Raw genomic sequence first — 16,635 nt, forward strand, 5'->3', positions numbered from 1 at the left:
AAAAAATAAAAAAAAATCGAAGAAATAGCTAAATAAATAGATAAATAAATAAAAATAAATAAAAAAATAAATAAATTGGTAGCAAGTATGAACCTTCAAGCTCACACAGATGGTCTGATGAAGAGATGTTTAATAAAAAATAAACCTTTACAGGAGTGTAAACATGTAACGTAAAACATGCTTTTGCACCAGCTAAATAGTAATCATCTATTCAAATGTTTAAAGAAAGCAGAAATTTTTTCTTTTAGTTGTTTAGAACTGTAGAAATTGTTGGAAAAAACACTCTAAACTAACTTTTTGGTAGCCAAAATGAGAGCTAAAGTGCCCTTCTGGGAGCCAAAATGCACACTTAAGTTCCATCCTGGTTGGCAAAAACACACCTAACTTCCCTCTAGAGTATCACGGCTCACATTTACCCCCTTTACTGTGGAAAATACTGATTAACTGCTCTTCTGAATGACAAAACACGTATTAAAGTAAATATTAACCCCAACCGTGGAACTCCTAACCACTGCACCATGATCTACCTTAATGTTTGCTCTTGGACTCTGTTAAATCCATATCTGTTAGTAGATGTTATTATAATTTTTTTTTTTTTCGTTTATCTATTAATTTCATTATTATTATTATTATTACTAGGGTTGTTATTATCATTATATCATCATCATCATTATTATTATTATTATAATTATAATTATTATTATAATTATTATTATTATTATTATTATTATTATTATTATTATTATTATTATTATTATTATTTTATTTTTTATTTTTTTGTTCTTATTATCATTCTTATTATCATTATTATAATATTTCAAGTGTTTTTATTTTCATTGTGATTATTATTAGTAGTAATAGTAGCAGTAGTAGTAGAAGGAGTATCTGTCACTGTAAAGCTTGTTCAGCATGTCTTCACTGAAACGTCTGTCACTTAGCTGAGCTTCTCAGCCAAAACTCTGATAAAAAAAAAAAACTAACAAAACTTTGTGAATTCAAAACAAAAAAAAGTGGTAGAAAAAAACCTAAAAGGAAAATTCTTCAGTTTTTAAAATTTGTTTTATTTTTACGGGCTAACCGGAAGTTAGCTGTTGCGGGCTGACAGACCTGCTAGCTTACCGTTGGTGTAATCATCCCTGAGCAGTCGAGGGGAAGCAGGCTCTCACTGCGGAGGGGATTGAGTTTACAGTTTGTACGGTTACATAATTTAATTTTCTGGGGTGTTTCGGCGGCGTTAATCTTCTCTGTTGTTGATTTCCAGCCGTTCAGAGCGGAATGGCCGAGCCGAGCGCCAGATACCAGCAGGTACGACAGATATTAACGACGAGCTAACGAGCGAGCTAACGTGAAGATTAACGTGTCCCAGTTAGACAGACAGGCTTTGATATTAACCACACCTTATATTTATATGACCTTAATTTTCTGATAACTAAGATCCATAATTTATGTAAGCGCTAGTTAGCATTTTACTGAATTTATGAAGCAAACTGTGGCTTATTTGTTATCGGTGTGTATGCTAATGGTAATATTTGGATAGCACATGACCGTCCACAGTGGGTGTGTCGTTGTCATTTTGCGTGGCTCTGTGTGGGCAGAGCACAGACAATAATGCTTCTCAAAATTTCCATTTGAGCACATGTATACGGATTTTTCTTCCTGTAAAGATGAGCTAATAACATTTTTTTAATCCAAGAATACCAGTTAAATGGATTCTTTAGCTCAGTGTTACCTGCGTGAAGCACTTCCGGTTGGGTTTTAACCAGCAGCGAGTAGGCTAATTATAGTTATTTGTTATATTTTTCTGACCTTATTCCTACAATTAGTAAGTTCACTTAAAATGTATCAAATGTGAGAAATATTTTTGAATTTCGTTTCGTAGTTTTGTAGTTAAACAATGTTTTGATAATAACTGATGTCAGTAAATTTGTTCAAGGTTCAGAGTAATATGGTTCATAGCCAGCAGCATGTACACACATTAAAGTTAAAGAAAGAGGCATCACAACATGTCACAGCTGTAAGAGCTGTAATACAGTCATTTAAGTTCATTTAAGACATAAATCCAAAGATAAAGTTATTATGTAACGTCCTGGGGAGTGTGCAGAGTGAGACAGAACTATGTCAGGGGTAAACCTTAAAGCAGGGGTCTGCAACCTTTACTTTCCAAAGAGCTGTTTTGCCTCAGCTCACCTGGATAAAAGTCATTCGGGAGCCGCAAAATCTACTTTATCTTCACATTAAGACAAAAAAAAAAAAAACAAGAAGTTTTTGTGTTTATAAATTTGCACGGTTTCTTAGTTTTTTATTTGTAATAACTTTGCCAATTTAACAAAAAAATAAGTAAAATAAAATTTGTAGTGTCATAGATTTTATAAATTTGCAAAATGTATGAAATTTCAACAAGTTGGAAATAAAAAAATAAAAAAATTTGCAAAATAAAAAAATTTAATTGAAAAACGTGCAAAATTCGCAAAAAAAATGCTGAAATGTCATAAATTTGCAAAAAAAAAAAAAACTAAATAGTGCAATTTCAAAATTTGCTTCATTTCCAAAAATTGTAAAAACTTTTTAAAATTGAAAAAAAAAATAGGGATTTTTATTAAAAAAACAAAATTTTGCTAAATCTTCAAAAAATGTGGAACTCTTCTTCTTAATTTGCAAAAATGTCAAAAAAATTGAAATTTAAAAAAAATTCCAAGTAAAAAACTGCAAAAAAAATCACAAAAAATTAAAAGCTTTGTTTCAAGAGGTGATGCATTTTTAGTAAAAAAATTATATTAATGTTTACTTTGTGTCTGTTTTATTATCATTAATAACCTCTGTAAGAAAAATATTAAAGACCTTTATTTTAATTATATTTTTAAAGCTACAAGGAGCCACTGCAAAGGAGTCAAAGAGCCACATGAGGCTTCAGAGCCACAGGTTGAAGACCCCTGCCTTAAAGGTTTATAAATTAGATTACATCTCTCATCATTGGCATTGCCTTTAAGTCAGTGTGTCTCCAGTTCCTTTGTGGCTTTTGACACTGAGAGAGAACGCCACTACAACAGCGACAAAGGATTTTGAGAAAGCGGGCAGGCTGCACAGAAGCAGCTCTGACAGAGGATGGCTGGGGTCTGCAAGGATTGACTCAGTCTTTGTGAAGATCCTCAACTTGTGATTCTGAGAAAGCTCGGTGAAGGTTGTGCTGTGTGTTTCCTCTATAGTTTGCAGTCCGTTTTGCTCTTTGGTGGAGTAAGACAGACTAGCAAACAAAAGTAAAGATGAGGATTGATTCTAAGAAACAGCTATAAAAAATTTCCAGTTATTGGAGGAAACTGCTTTTTTTGTTACAGCCACTCTCCTCAAAAATTATAAGATATAAGAAATTACAAAATATATCAATATAAGAGTGAATCTAAAGACTCTCAGTTTAGATGTACAAAGAAATATCTTCAAGCATTTTTGGAGCAAGTAATTAAAGGAAACTGAACGTTAAATTAGCCAGCCATGTGTTTACATGAGGAAATTTTAGAAACCTCAACCACAGCAAAGGGAAAAATCTTGAACTTATAATTATCATGTCATCAAACTCAGTGATGCAACGCTCTTTTCTGAGAAGCAGCTTGAGTTTTAATTCAATAAATGGACTTTAATCTCATTTAACCGAATCAAGAGTACGTAGCAGCTGAGTCTGGGATCTGTGTCCGAATGAACGTACAGTCCAGCTTCTTCAGTCCTCTGTTTCCTGTCTGAATGTCTGGTTTTCCTCTTATTATAATACCTACTGTACGTTTTACAGAATTTAGGCTGTTGGGACGTTTAACAAGTAAGAATCTGTTTCCTGTTGAGAGTCAGCGACGCCTGTTGATTGAATCTGCTGTCCTCAGATGAACTCTCTGTTTGCATTGGTTTTAACCCTCCTGTAGGCAAATCAGTGATCAGTGGAAAAAAGAAGAGAAAACTTGTTTTTAACGCTCTCATCAGACGCCCATCCTCTGGCTTCAGTTTCAAACCTCAGAGGTTAAAAACACTGAACCTCGTCTCTGTGTTTTCCTCGTTTTGTGGCTCATGAAAAACCCTCAGTGTAAATATCAGATGTCAAAACCAATTACAGAGTCCTCCCAGGAGCTTTTAATAAACCCGGATGTGGTTTCTTCTTGTGTACAGCTGCCAAACGAGGAGGACCCAGAGGAGAGTCCACAGGTAGCAGCTGATGCCCCGCCCCCATACAGCAGCGTCGCCGCAGACAATGCCGGTAAGACCGTGACTCACCTAGATGTTTCTCTGGGGCTGAGCTCGTGTGAATCAGGGGTGGATTGGTGTTTCATGTTTGCCTGAGGAAACAGGTCTACTCAGAAAGAAGTGTGGGATACAGGGTGTAAACGTTGATCTGTTTATGAAGCGGTACACACTTTAACGCTCTGTAAACCAATAAGAAAACAGCACAGATGGATGAGGCCAAACAAGACTGATTCATTATTAGAAATGCTTTTCAGAGTACTAAGGTAAGAGCACAAAATACATTACAACACCATCAAATCAAGAAGGAACTGACACCAAATTGAGACAATAATGCAGAGCAGTATTCAGTAAGAGTAAAACCACGGCCGAAAACAGAGAAGCAGAAAAAATCCAGAGAAACTTGATCCAGGAAGTGTGACGGTAAACAGAGCTTTAGTTTCATTTTGAAGGTGATCAGCATCGTCTCAAGCTCTCCTAACAAATAGAAATACACAGGAATGCTCGTTTTAGCACAATATCAGCTGTTTCACTTCTCCAACCAACAAGGAAAGGAGCTACACTGCTTCCTTCATTGTCTCCTTTAACAAAGGATCCTCCTGAGAAAATTTGTGAAAGGAGAAAAGAAAAAATGACAAAATTTTCTTGCATCCACATAGTTTTGAGTTACAAACCTTTGCACTGTGTGTGGAGCGATCAGATAAACATTATTTTAATTTACCCACTAATGACACTAGTATTTACTTTCTTATTTTGCAGTTCAGTGTCGTTAAAGTTTAACATCTGCAAAGATGAAGTGTGATTTTTGATGCTTTAGACTAAACTCATTGAAATAAATAAATCAAAGTTTATATGTGTCAGTAGTGGATTTGTACGTTATTTATGAAATAACAGTAAGATAAAATTAAATATGAAAGAAACAAATTGACAAAGGATGAAAAAAAGAATAAAGAGACATTTTAAACCTGATTACAGTAAATTAAAGGATTGAAAAAATCATTCAGATGTTAAATCTTTAATCTCATGTTTTCAGACTGTCAGAGCGGCCAAAACCTTATTTCTGACACATTTATTGCTCAATTTTTTCCATTTATTTTAAACAATTTGGTTTTATGTTTTTGTTAATTTATTCAGTTTACTGTTATTTTTTAACTTTTTTTATTTAATTTTATATGCTTATTTATTGTTTTTAATACTTTTTGCACTATTTAAAAAAAAATTATTTTATTTAATTCTTTATGTTGATTTATTATTTTTTAATACTGTTTAAACTATTATTTTTAAAGTATCTATGTTATTATTTTTAACTTATTTATCTTATTTTATTTAATTTGTTTTACTCTGGTGATTACGCTACAAGGCTCACAAAATTGTTATTTTTGTTTATAGCAAATTACTTCAGCGTTTATGCTATCAGGCTGACGACTCACACTTTTCCTTCATTCTGACATTTCTCATCAGTGTTTTTGGAAAAAGTGGTTGGAAAAAACAAAGTGGGTCATTTTTGGACTATTTGAGTGAACCTCATGAGAAATAAGCTCGTCATGATCCTTTTCTTTTGAATTTTACTAATTTCCTTTCAAGTAGATGTTGATTAAATCAGGTGTGGGAGAATTACATCAATTTGCATATGTATCAGGACTTTTTTGTTTCACGATACTAAAATCAGGATTCTCTGTTATAATTTTTTTTAAATTAAAATTTAAATTATTAATTTAAGTCTTTGTTTATAAACGTAAAAAGTTCCCACTTTTCTCCAGCAGGAGGTGAAATTTTCACATTTTGACTCATGTGATGTGCATTTTTGGGGAAAATATGGCTCCTGAATGTCCATAGACATAATCATCATCATTATTTAACTTTTTCACTTGGTTTGGTGATAAACAGGAAACCAAAAATTGGAAGTTTTGAAGAGTTGCAGTCAAAATCGAATCGTAACCCCAAAAATCGTAAAAGAATCAAACCGCAAAGATAGCTTATCATCCCAGCCGTAGATTAAATATTTAGCTCTTACATTTAACAGACAAAAATTTCACGCCTTATTTTTATAAATCTTATAACTTTTCATTGGGGAGATATGTTTTTTTTTCACAATTTGATTGTTTTACGATTTTTGGGGTGTCGATTTAAATTGTGATTCTTCAATATTTCCGATTTTTGGTTTGTTTTTTATCAGCAGACTGTGTGAAAAAGTTGAATAATGATGTCTACAGACTAAATCAGAAGCCTTATATTGCCCAAAAAATGTACATCATCAGATATGAGTCAGTTTTTAGGATTTTTATAGAAGATCTGATTGATCTCAATTTTTCCCTGCCCAGCAGATAAACAAAGACTTAAATTAAGGATTTAGATTTGAAGAAAAAAAAATCATGATTTAAAATTGATAAACAAGATATCCTGATACTGTGATATATTGATTTTTTTCTCCCAGCCCTGATTTTCTCAGAGGAAGTCTCTCTTGAAGGAGCTGTCCTCTGACACAGACGGCGTGGAGCGGCGTGGATGTGGCCATGGGAGGCTGGGGGTGACACTTTTTCCTCCCTCTAACCGTATTTGGCCGACTGTAGACACCAGCCTGCAGAGATCCCACAAACCCACAACAGCCAAGTTAAATTTGGGCATGACGGCGGCCAGCAGGGTTTTTATTTTCATTGTTCACCGGCCAAAGTGAACGTCTCTGACGGCTAAAAATATGAAGCTCCACGCAGAGTCCACTGTGGTGGTTAATAGTGTTCGACTCTGCAGAATCAGACAAACATGGAGTTATGACAGTGAAGCAAACTCTCTGTGATGGATAAGGTTTTATTATAATCTGAGGTGTTGTGTCTCTGTGGGGGCTGGTTGGAAACTCTTGTTCAGATCTCTGTGAGTTTGGAAACAGTTAGTGACAACTGCTGAACAAAACTTGACGTGATGTTGACGTTTCCCTCCGTGTGTCTGCTTCTTTCAGCGTACTTCGACTACAAGGAGGACGGGGCTTTCCCCAAGCCTCCATCGTACAACGTAGCCACCACGCTGCCCTCCTATGACGAGGCAGAAAGAAGTAAAGCCGAGACTACTGTTCCCTTGGTAACTGGAAGAGTGAGTGTCTTGGTTTTTCTCTCCTTTTTTGGCTGTGGTTTTATTTAACCACACTCTGCCCTCACACACACACTCACACACTCACACACGCTCTGCAGCTTCTGCTCAAACACTTCCTGTACAGTTTGCAAAGAAAGGCTTAGCGCCTCGATATTAAATTTCTCCGAATCACACCGCCTCAGAGTTAAAACTGTACAACTGACTAAGACTTTTTGAGTTTCCTTTTTGAAACGTGGCAGCCTGTGTTCATCATGTCAGCCATGATTAATCCAGAAATATCTACAGGAAGTCAGAAATATCATGATCTCTACATCAGATTCTGCGCTTTCTGTCATACTTTGCACCCAGGCGTGTTTTTCCTAAGTGTGAGTAAATATTGGTGCAGCCTCAAAGAAAGCAGGTGTTTTACCTTTAGCATCTTTCCACAGGAGCTCTTGTTACCAGTGATGCTAACCTAACGTTCAATATGCTGCCTCCCTAAAATCTCCTAAAACAAGCCTAATGTGTCTGAACATCTGCTGCTCCTGTTTGAGGTTTGAAGAAAAGCAGAAACAGCTTTATCTGACACTCAAAGCTCACCGCTGACCTCTAGTGGTCGTCATCATGCTTTACTTCTCCATGTGAGGAAACCATGTTTGACTGTGGGTGTTGTGTTTCTCTGCCACGCTGCGGCGCGCTCAGCAGCAGCCTCAGCAGAGGGAGCGTCTGGAGACTTTTGAGGATGTAATTCGCAGTTCGCTGGAGGTAACGGCTGGGAGCGAATGAGCTCCTGGTGTTGGTGTGTGAACACAGATGTGTGTGCTGTGTCTGTGTGTGCAGCACCTGTAGCCTGTGTTTGTGAGGGATTCTGTAATTAGGGCCACACTTCAAGTCCATGGGGTAAACTGATCAATTTTACTAATGGCAAGTTTTTCCATGGGTCACTTGGCAGATATTTCTCTTTAATTTAATACTGAGGGTTAACAGGTTTCATCATTTATTTAGCAAAAAATGAAAATCGTGTTGGAATTTGCAGTTTTTGTGCTGATTTCTCAAATGTCAAGTTTGCTCTTTCAAATAGACATTAAAAAACATGTTTGAGTTAATTATTTTCAGCATTATGTTTTCAAAATAATAAATTACACTTAAAAATAAAAATAAAAAAAACTATTCAAATAGTAATTATTAAAAAAAAAAAACTATTTATATAATAATAAATAAAAATTGTAAAAAATTAAAAACGTTTAAATAATAGTCATTAAAACGATTTAAATAATTATCATTGAAATTAAAAAATCAAAAACTATTTATATTATAATCATTTAAAATTGTAAAAAAAAACGATTTACGTAATAATCATAAAAATGTTTAAAAAGATTTAAAGACGTTTCAAATAATAATCATTGAAAAAAAAATTAAAAACTATTTTATAATCATAACAAAATGTAAAAATCTTTTTAAAAAAACATATAAATAATAATCATTAAAAATCAGAAAAATTAAAAAACTATATCATGATCTTACATTATAACGTTATAAATAATAAACATTTAAAGTATAAAAAAATAAAAATATATTCAGATAATAATCATTAAAAAATGTGAAAAACTTTAAACTATTCACATAATAATTAATTTTTTTAAAAAAATTAAAACTATATATATATATATATAATAATCATTAATTAAAAAAAAAAAGTAAAACTATCTAAATTATTAATTTAGATAAAATAATTCACTTTGTGAGTGCCTTTTTTAAAATTTTGTCTAAAATGTGATAAATGATAAATGACGAGGGACATTTCTAGGGAGCGTAGTCTGACAGAGAAATGTTGAATAACTTTAAATTCAGTTTAATATGGATTTATGTTGAAAAATATCTTAACTTTTGTCCATAACACAGTTGACAAAATAATGCACCATTTTTTTTTTCTTTAACTAAAACTAATTAATGAATTTAATTCATTCCAGGTTTATACTTCGTAAACAATCAAATATGACGCTAAAAAAGCTCAGATATTTCGTAAACCTGAAATGTTTCCCTGATTACAGAATCACTCCTGTGTATTCAGTGTCAGGTCGTGATTAAAAGCTTAACTTTCTGTTTCCTTTAACCGACTCAGTGGTTGTTAGATGGGCTTGCTGTATTGTGATGGTCACATGGTTTGTTTTGTGGTGTTGTTGTATTTCCTCTGTGCTTCATTTCTTACCTGTGCGTGGTAACATGCTGCTACATTTACCTGTAAATAACTTTTGATTGGTTGAAAAACCGTACCAACACTCAGTGATTGGCTCAAACTGCCATGAAAGCTCTGCTGTAGCTGTATTGTCCTGTTTAGGTATCATTTTAGTGTCTGATCGCTGACTTTCCTCCTTTCTCCTGTCACAGGATGAAGACTTTGTTACCCGAGACGACTTTGAAGACGCCGATCAGCTGAGGATAGGGAACGACGGCATTTTCATGCTCACGTTTTTCAGTGAGTTACCCAATCTCATCATCTCAGTTTGTGTCTTTTCTGATCCAGATCATCTCTGCCTCTCCTCAGGAAAGAGGGTTTGTGAAGGAGTGAAATCGTCGTTTTTTAACGTTGTGTCTCACAGTTTTCTCTCCGTCTCTCCTCTAGTGGCGTTCCTCTTCAACTGGATCGGTTTCTTCTTGTCTTTCTGTCTGACCACCTCAGCAGCCGGCCGTTACGGGGCCATCTCAGGCTTTGGGCTCTCTCTCATCAAATGGATCCTCATAGTCAGGGTGGGTCACACACACACACACACACACACACACTGACTCACACATAAAAAAAACCTCATAAAATGTGGTTTTGTGTGCACAAACAGCTCTAAATCCTCCTCTGGCATTTAGTGCCGTTTCTGTAGTGGCCGTCTTGTTGTCGCTCCTTAAAGGTCTCCTGAGACTCGTGCTGCTCTTGTTTTTCTGTCTCCAAACCAATTTGAGAGGAACCAGCAGAGGCCGTGGATCTTCTAACCAGTCATTTCTGTTTGTTTGGCTTTTAGTTCTCAACATACTTCCCCGGTTACTTTGACGGACAGTACTGGCTGTGGTGGGTGTTCCTGGTTCTGGGTAAGTCTTCTTAACCGGGTTGTAAAATTCAGGGAATTTTCACAGTTGTAAACTTAACGTGGGGAACTTTGAAAAATCTTCTGGGGATTTAAAGATGCTGTGAGGAGGATCTGTTTTAATTGAACTCCCTCGCCACCTTGTGGCCTGGAGTCTCCACACACTGTCATAAATTACTTTTAGTGAGGCGTGAGTTTGTTTTGGAATTAAATGGAGATCAGATCGAAACAATTTTTCTTTGTTCAAGTCCACTTTTTACTGGATACAACATGCTGAGATAAGGTATTTATCAGTACAGTTAGGTGGCGCTACGGTTTGAAACGTGACATCAAGCAAACATCGTAGCAGCTGGCTATATGTTAGGGACATTTGCATCCTGGGGCTCCGACATATCTGAAGGCTAACATTACAACAAGTAAACACTGTCAATTTGTAAAGGCTAATTAGCCTTTAGCTTGTGCTCTATCTCTCTCCTGTTTCTCTTTCTTCTGCTCTTCTGTCCTTTTTCTGTCTGACAGTTAGGCTCCAGTGTCCACCATCACTACAAAATTAATCACAGGAATCATTTTCAGCAGAGAAAAACACAGATCTCTCTTCTCTCTGATAAACTTCATCAGCCGGCGTGGTGTTGTCATGGAGACTTAGACGTGCTGTAAATCAATCCCGTCCTGGTCAACCTTAACTAAAAGCTAGGAAGTATCAATTTAAAATAACCCGTAACCTGTAATATTGGTGCTGATAATCTCATTTCAAAGTGTGGATTATGATCAGATCAGGCACATATCTAGAAGAGAGACTTTTTCAAGATCACGTTCAAACTCCTCACAGCTCCTTTTACTGAGTTTCCCCGGTCATATACATGTATCAGTATCACATATTTTAGGTTCGCTATAAGTCAGGGGTGGGCAAACTTTTTGATTATGGGCCACAATGGGCTCTAACATTTGACAAAGGGTCTGGACCAGGAGCAGATGGATGGAGTGCTTTGGCAACTATCAGGGTATCATTCGTTCATTTCATATCCGTTTTAGAATCCAAGATCGGAAAACGGATAAGAAATTGTTATTCAATTTTTTGTTTTCAAATCAAAAATCAGAAAACAAATAACAGTCTATTTTTCGCTGTTTTGATTTTGTTTTGAAATTAAAATTAGAATATGAGAGAATGGAATTATAATGGGATTTTTAATCTGTGTATGGTTCATTCTTTCGTTATTCTGTTTCAAAACAAAATTTAAAAAGACGAAAAAACTGACTTGGTTTTTTTGTTTTTCTGTTTTAAAACTGCAACGGAAAAACGGAATTACAGAAAAACAGAAAAACGCGTTATTTCTGTCCTGGTTTTAAAAATGAAAAAACAAAAAATAATAAAAGATTCTGTCAAAATTGTTTGTGTGATATTTTGATATTAAACGTGAACTCTCTATATAGGAAACATCAGAATTGCAGGGAAACTAAAACATTAACAAGGTTTATTCATTTAATTTTTCAAGTTTGGCGGGCCGGATTAAAGCATTTAACGGGCCACATGTGGTCCCCGGGCCGTAGTTTGCCCATGCCTGCTATAAGCAGACATGCAGGCAAATACGTTATCCAATATTATTAAATCAAGTTGCTATGGAAAAAAAACAAGAATATAAAATATTTTTTAAGTTGATGGTCTAGAAAATTTTCCAAGCTTCTAATTTCATGGAAATTTTCAGGAAACTTTCCTAAAATTAACTCCTGACTCTGAATAAAGGGTCTGATCTCACCTGTTCCATGAGCATTATCTTGTTTACTCTGTGCACAACCAGGAACATACGACAGAGGGTTAGGGCCACGTTTAAAAATAAAAAGGTAATTAGTGATTTATTTCTTACATTTATGAGAACAAAGCCATAGATTTAGGAGCTTAACCTCCTTATTTTACTCTGAGCAGCAGCCGTCTGTACAAAAATGAGGACTGAGAAGCATCTTGTGAAGTTATACTTTGGTCCAGGTTTGACAAATAAAGGAGTCATTTCATCTTTTGGCTCATCAGCAGAACGTTGGCATAAGGATAAGGTCCTCAACACTGGGGCTGGCACTGTGAAGAACTCCAGTAAAGTTAGAAAGATACAGATTGGTCTTTCCCTGATCAATAACTCATCATTACTTTAACAGATCTACACCTCTCTGTAGCCACAGTGAGGCAGACTGAGAGCTTCATACCAATTTTCCTCTGAACGAGCCGTCCTCAGCGCTGGGGAGCTGACATCATCCTCTGTGCAGAGCAGCTCTTGTTCAAATGAAACGTCTAAAAACTGCAGCACTGACAAAATATGAAACAGAAATATGAAATAACTTCACCCAGGAGAGGGGTAGGGTCATCAAAATCATTTAACACACGTGATCTCACGTTTTTTATTCTACATTTCTTAGATCTTCTGATAGACTGTAGCTTTAGATTAAAATAACAACTTTTTCTTTTATATTTACTTTTTTTCCTTTAACCTGGCCCCAATCCACTGTTGTAAAAATATAAACAGCTGACTAAAATATTAATTTAAACACAACTTCTTCGAGCTGAGTATGATATATGTACACTTTTAAAAATAATCCCTTCGATTCGACCAACAGCTGAACCAAAGGGACTATTTTCTCTTTATGTGTTTGGTATTTGAGTTTCATTTCACTCCCTTCTTTTTCCTCCTCAGGATTTTTGCTCTTCCTCCGAGGATTCATCAACTACGCCCGAATCCGCAAGATGGCCGACACTTTGTCCACCCTGCCCCGCACTCGAGTCCTCTTCATCTACTGAGCTCTCGATCCATCACATAATCGTTTTTTCTCCTTTTTCTGTGAGACATCAAGTCTGGCTTCATCAAGTATATAAAAAAATAAAATAAAAGGAGAAAGGAACTTTTTATTTTCCTCTGCTTGACATGATTCGGACAATACCTGGCCTGTTGTCCCCTCTTGGTGTAAAAAAGTGAGTGCTGAGAAAATCTGTAAAACCTTCAGTTGTTAGTGGTGAACTGTCAAGTGCTTTTTGCGATTCTGACGTGTGTGATGTTTAAATTAATGCCTTATTTACTGTTTCACTCTGTTGGTAGCAGCAGCATGCACTGTTTTCCTCTACAGCCACCAGGGGGCAGTCTTGTTTGTGTTTTTTCTTTCACCAGGCTTCACTGCGATGAAGTCATTTGTATTCAGAGGTGGTCTGCAGCACAGGGGTCAGTGGGTTATTCTGGGCTGGTGGGTTGACGCTGTGTAAAATAACGTTTGAAGCAGCAGTTTAAGGTGTTTTTTAACCTTTCAGAGGATCACTGTGTCCCTGTGGAAGTATTAAATCAGGTCGGGCAGAGCTAGAAAAGGGTGAATTAGCTGTTTTTGAGGAGCACATGTAAAGAGGATGAGGGGCGGTGTTTCTTTAAGAGCATTTCTGCCACGTTTTGTTTGTGTGGAGACTCTTTGATTAGGAAAGTCATGTGATTCATGTCCGCAGAGGGGAAACGCTGCAGGGACGTCCAGGACAGCCAAGATCAGGGCCTCTCTGCCTCCCTCAGTGACACAGACGCTCAGATCTGATTCAGAGCCTCTCAGCTGTAAATATCAACGCAGGGCAGATTTTTCATGTTGAGTTTTAATGAGTATTTAAGATTTCATCATTCTAGTGAAGGTGGACGGATATGGAAAGCTGTTTGAGCATAAAAGTGGTATCAGTGATATCAAACATGGTTCAGCTCTGCTAGTAGCCTCAATTTTGGTTTTTACTAGTGCACATGTAGACTTGTAAAGCAAAAAGTGTCACTAGCATTACTAGTTAGCCTTATATGCTAAAAAGGGGTGGGAAAAACAACTCGGGCTTCCCATTGGCCTTTGAAAATATAACAACCAATCAGAGAGCTGTTTGTTTATAATCCCTCCCACTTCATTTGCATCAGGTCTGCTCGTACTAGTGACTCTTTTGACTTTAGCAGTAGTAGACTACAAACAGTCTGCGAGTACTCCTTGAACATTTTAAGTTTAAGTTTAAAGTTAAACTAATGGAACTAAACAACCAACATGTTTTGTTGAATAAGTAAAAGTTTTTGGCGCTCTAGTTCACGAGTAGACTAGAGGTCGACCGATATGGGTTTTTTGGGGGCCGATGCCGATGCTTTCCAAATTTGGGCAGCCGATGCCGATATGCATAGCCGATTTTTCCGATTTGATATTCAGGCCGATTGTTAAATAAATATATATTTATCACATTTTTTGTGAAACGCAGCAATTTCTGAGCAACTAAAATAAATCTATGACAACAAGTGGTGTCCAGTCCTCTGAACATTTATTCAGCTTTCAAAACAATGAAATATTTTGTCTGAGTAAACACACAATGTAACAAGCAGTAGTAAACATTCACACTCTTCTTAAAATGTCAAAAAAGAAATTTAAACTTATTAATATAATTTGAACAAAAGTATGTAATGTATCCAAGTGGTTCCACAAGTTTGAGGTGCTCATCTTTTTTGTGCCTGATCAAAAATTGCGTCATTTTATACAACGGATCAAAAATCGGCTTTTTAAAAGAAAATACGGCCGATGGCCGATAGAGACAAATGTCCAAATATCAGCCCAATATATCGGCCGGCCGATATATCGGTCTACCTCTAGAGCAGACCTTATTAGTTATTCAAAGTCATATAATAGTTAGGGCTGCAACTAACGATTATTTTCATAATCGCTTAATCGGGCGATTATTTAAATGATTAATCGATTAATCAGATAATGACACATTTTTGCACTTTCTTTTAAAATTCAGCTTAAAACTGTTTTAGGTATTTTCTAAACAGCAATAAAGACAATAAAAAGCATTTTTCCTTCAGTAATATTTTATTACAGCTTTTACAGAGGCAAGTCTTAGTACGTCTCCAACACGCCCATGCTCTTTTATAGAGGTCATGCTCCCATGCCAGGCGAAGTTGGCCTTACATTGTTTGCCAGTGGTAGTTTGTTTTGCTTTGTTGAGCGTGAAATGCTCCCAGCTTTTGGAGGTTTTCGGACGTTCTTGAGGTGACGCTGCCGTGGACGCCGCCATTGTGAATGTTTCTGCATGTTATTATGAGAGCGGGCTCATCTCCTCCGAACTAACATACTGTAAGCTACAATTTCATGCACCAAAACACCTGCAATTAGTTGCCGATGAAAATCGATTAATTAGTCGCCAACTAATTTAATTATCGATTTTAATCGATTTAATCAATTAGTTGTTGCAGCCCTAATAATAGTCGGCAACTTTTTGTTACTAGTAGTATCAGTAGACTTAGAAAATGTTACTGGTAAAAACTTAAAGCTGTAGCAGTAATACTAATAACAAAAAAATAAGTACATGTACTCTAAATTGAGTGCTAGTCGAGGAAAACTATGGTTGATATCACTGATATAAATTTTATGCTCAAACATCTTTCTGTAGAAAGTATTTCTGTTAGAGGAACTTATCTGGCTTAGACGGTGTTGTTGGTGTTGGATTATTTATCAGATGGTGACGAGATTTAAGTGGTTCCTCTTCCCCAACTACAAATAAAAAGGAAGCTGTTGTTTTTAGCTGGAAACGTTCACAATCAGTAAACAGATTTCACTCTTTGGGTTTTTTGTTGGAAGCTGAGGTTTGTCTTGGAGTAAAGTTTAAAGACACATGATTTAAAAAGCTTTATTTCTGCCTCAGGAGTGAACGGACTTTAAGATGTTTTTTCTGGTTTCAAACTGCTCAAATTGGAAATCTGTATCAATAAACTCTATCAGTGGATAACAAACTGCTTCAGACTCTGCTGATGTTTCGTTTGACCTCAGCGGCCTAAAAATACACGCCCGTGTCTCTTCAGAAGGTGGAGATGGACGTAGAGGAGAGGCTGACCACGACGTGCAGCTCCTGACACGACAAGGTGCTTTTAGCCATGCTAAATTTAACACCACAGACGTGTGTGTGCGCGCAGGGCCTGGGATGATTTACCGGCGCTGGCTAATTATACATGTCAGCCATGTTTTTGCTTGCAGCTGGAACAGGAAGTGAAGGTCACCCCACCTGGAAGACACCGACTGAAGAGTGTTTGGTTTCACTGGAAACTTTTACAGTCCCTGAGTGTCACCTCAGTGCCTCGCCCTGTTACTCCACCCCTCCGTGGCTGGACGCCGGCCTCTGGTGGAGCTCGATTGATATTAGCTCCACGCAGGTCATATTTCACAGGACGCAGGGGATGTCACTGCTAATTCACTTAAATGGTTATTTTACAGCCTGTGAGTCAGCTGCTCCCTGAAGGAGATCACAGAGGGCCCT

General features: G+C 36.4%; 1 protein-coding gene across 4 annotated transcripts; it reads left to right on the forward strand.

The window, feature by feature from the left end:
* Window positions 1-1,110: 1,110 nt before the first annotated feature.
* Window positions 1,111-16,129, forward strand: LOC141791952 (NEDD4 family-interacting protein 1-like). Of its 4 annotated transcripts, none has more exons than XM_074672671.1 (8): window positions 1,111-1,305; window positions 4,147-4,234; window positions 7,172-7,302; window positions 7,984-8,046; window positions 9,670-9,757; window positions 9,905-10,029; window positions 10,293-10,359; window positions 13,034-16,129. In XM_074672671.1, exons 1-8 carry the CDS (start codon window positions 1,276-1,278, stop codon window positions 13,135-13,137), a joined length of 696 nt encoding a protein of 231 aa, XP_074528772.1. In that variant the 5' UTR covers window positions 1,111-1,275; the 3' UTR covers window positions 13,138-16,129. The 4 variants fall into 4 exon arrangements, with proteins under 4 accessions (XP_074528772.1, XP_074528773.1, XP_074528774.1 ...); XM_074672672.1 differs by having other exon boundaries at window positions 7,987-8,046; XM_074672673.1 differs by having other exon boundaries at window positions 7,990-8,046.
* The last annotated feature ends 506 nt before the right edge of the window (window positions 16,130-16,635 follow it).

The sequence above is a fragment of the Halichoeres trimaculatus genome, unplaced genomic scaffold (assembly GCF_033239565.1).
Source record: "Halichoeres trimaculatus isolate MK-OKI-2021-1 unplaced genomic scaffold, fHalTri1.1 fHalTri1_scaffold_6, whole genome shotgun sequence".
NCBI lineage: Eukaryota > Metazoa > Chordata > Actinopteri > Labriformes > Labridae > Halichoeres > Halichoeres trimaculatus.

Excerpts from the sequence above, each read along its gene's own strand:
- LOC141791952 (XM_074672671.1), top strand. The coding sequence starts at position 1,276 with ATGGCCGAGCCGAGCGCCAGATACCAGCAG. Across the intron at positions 4,235-7,171 it reads CGTCGCCGCAGACAATGCCG|CGTACTTCGACTACAAGGAG; the intron begins GTAAGACCGTGA and ends TGCTTCTTTCAG. Across the intron at positions 10,030-10,292 it reads AATGGATCCTCATAGTCAGG|TTCTCAACATACTTCCCCGG; the intron begins GTGGGTCACACA and ends TTTGGCTTTTAG.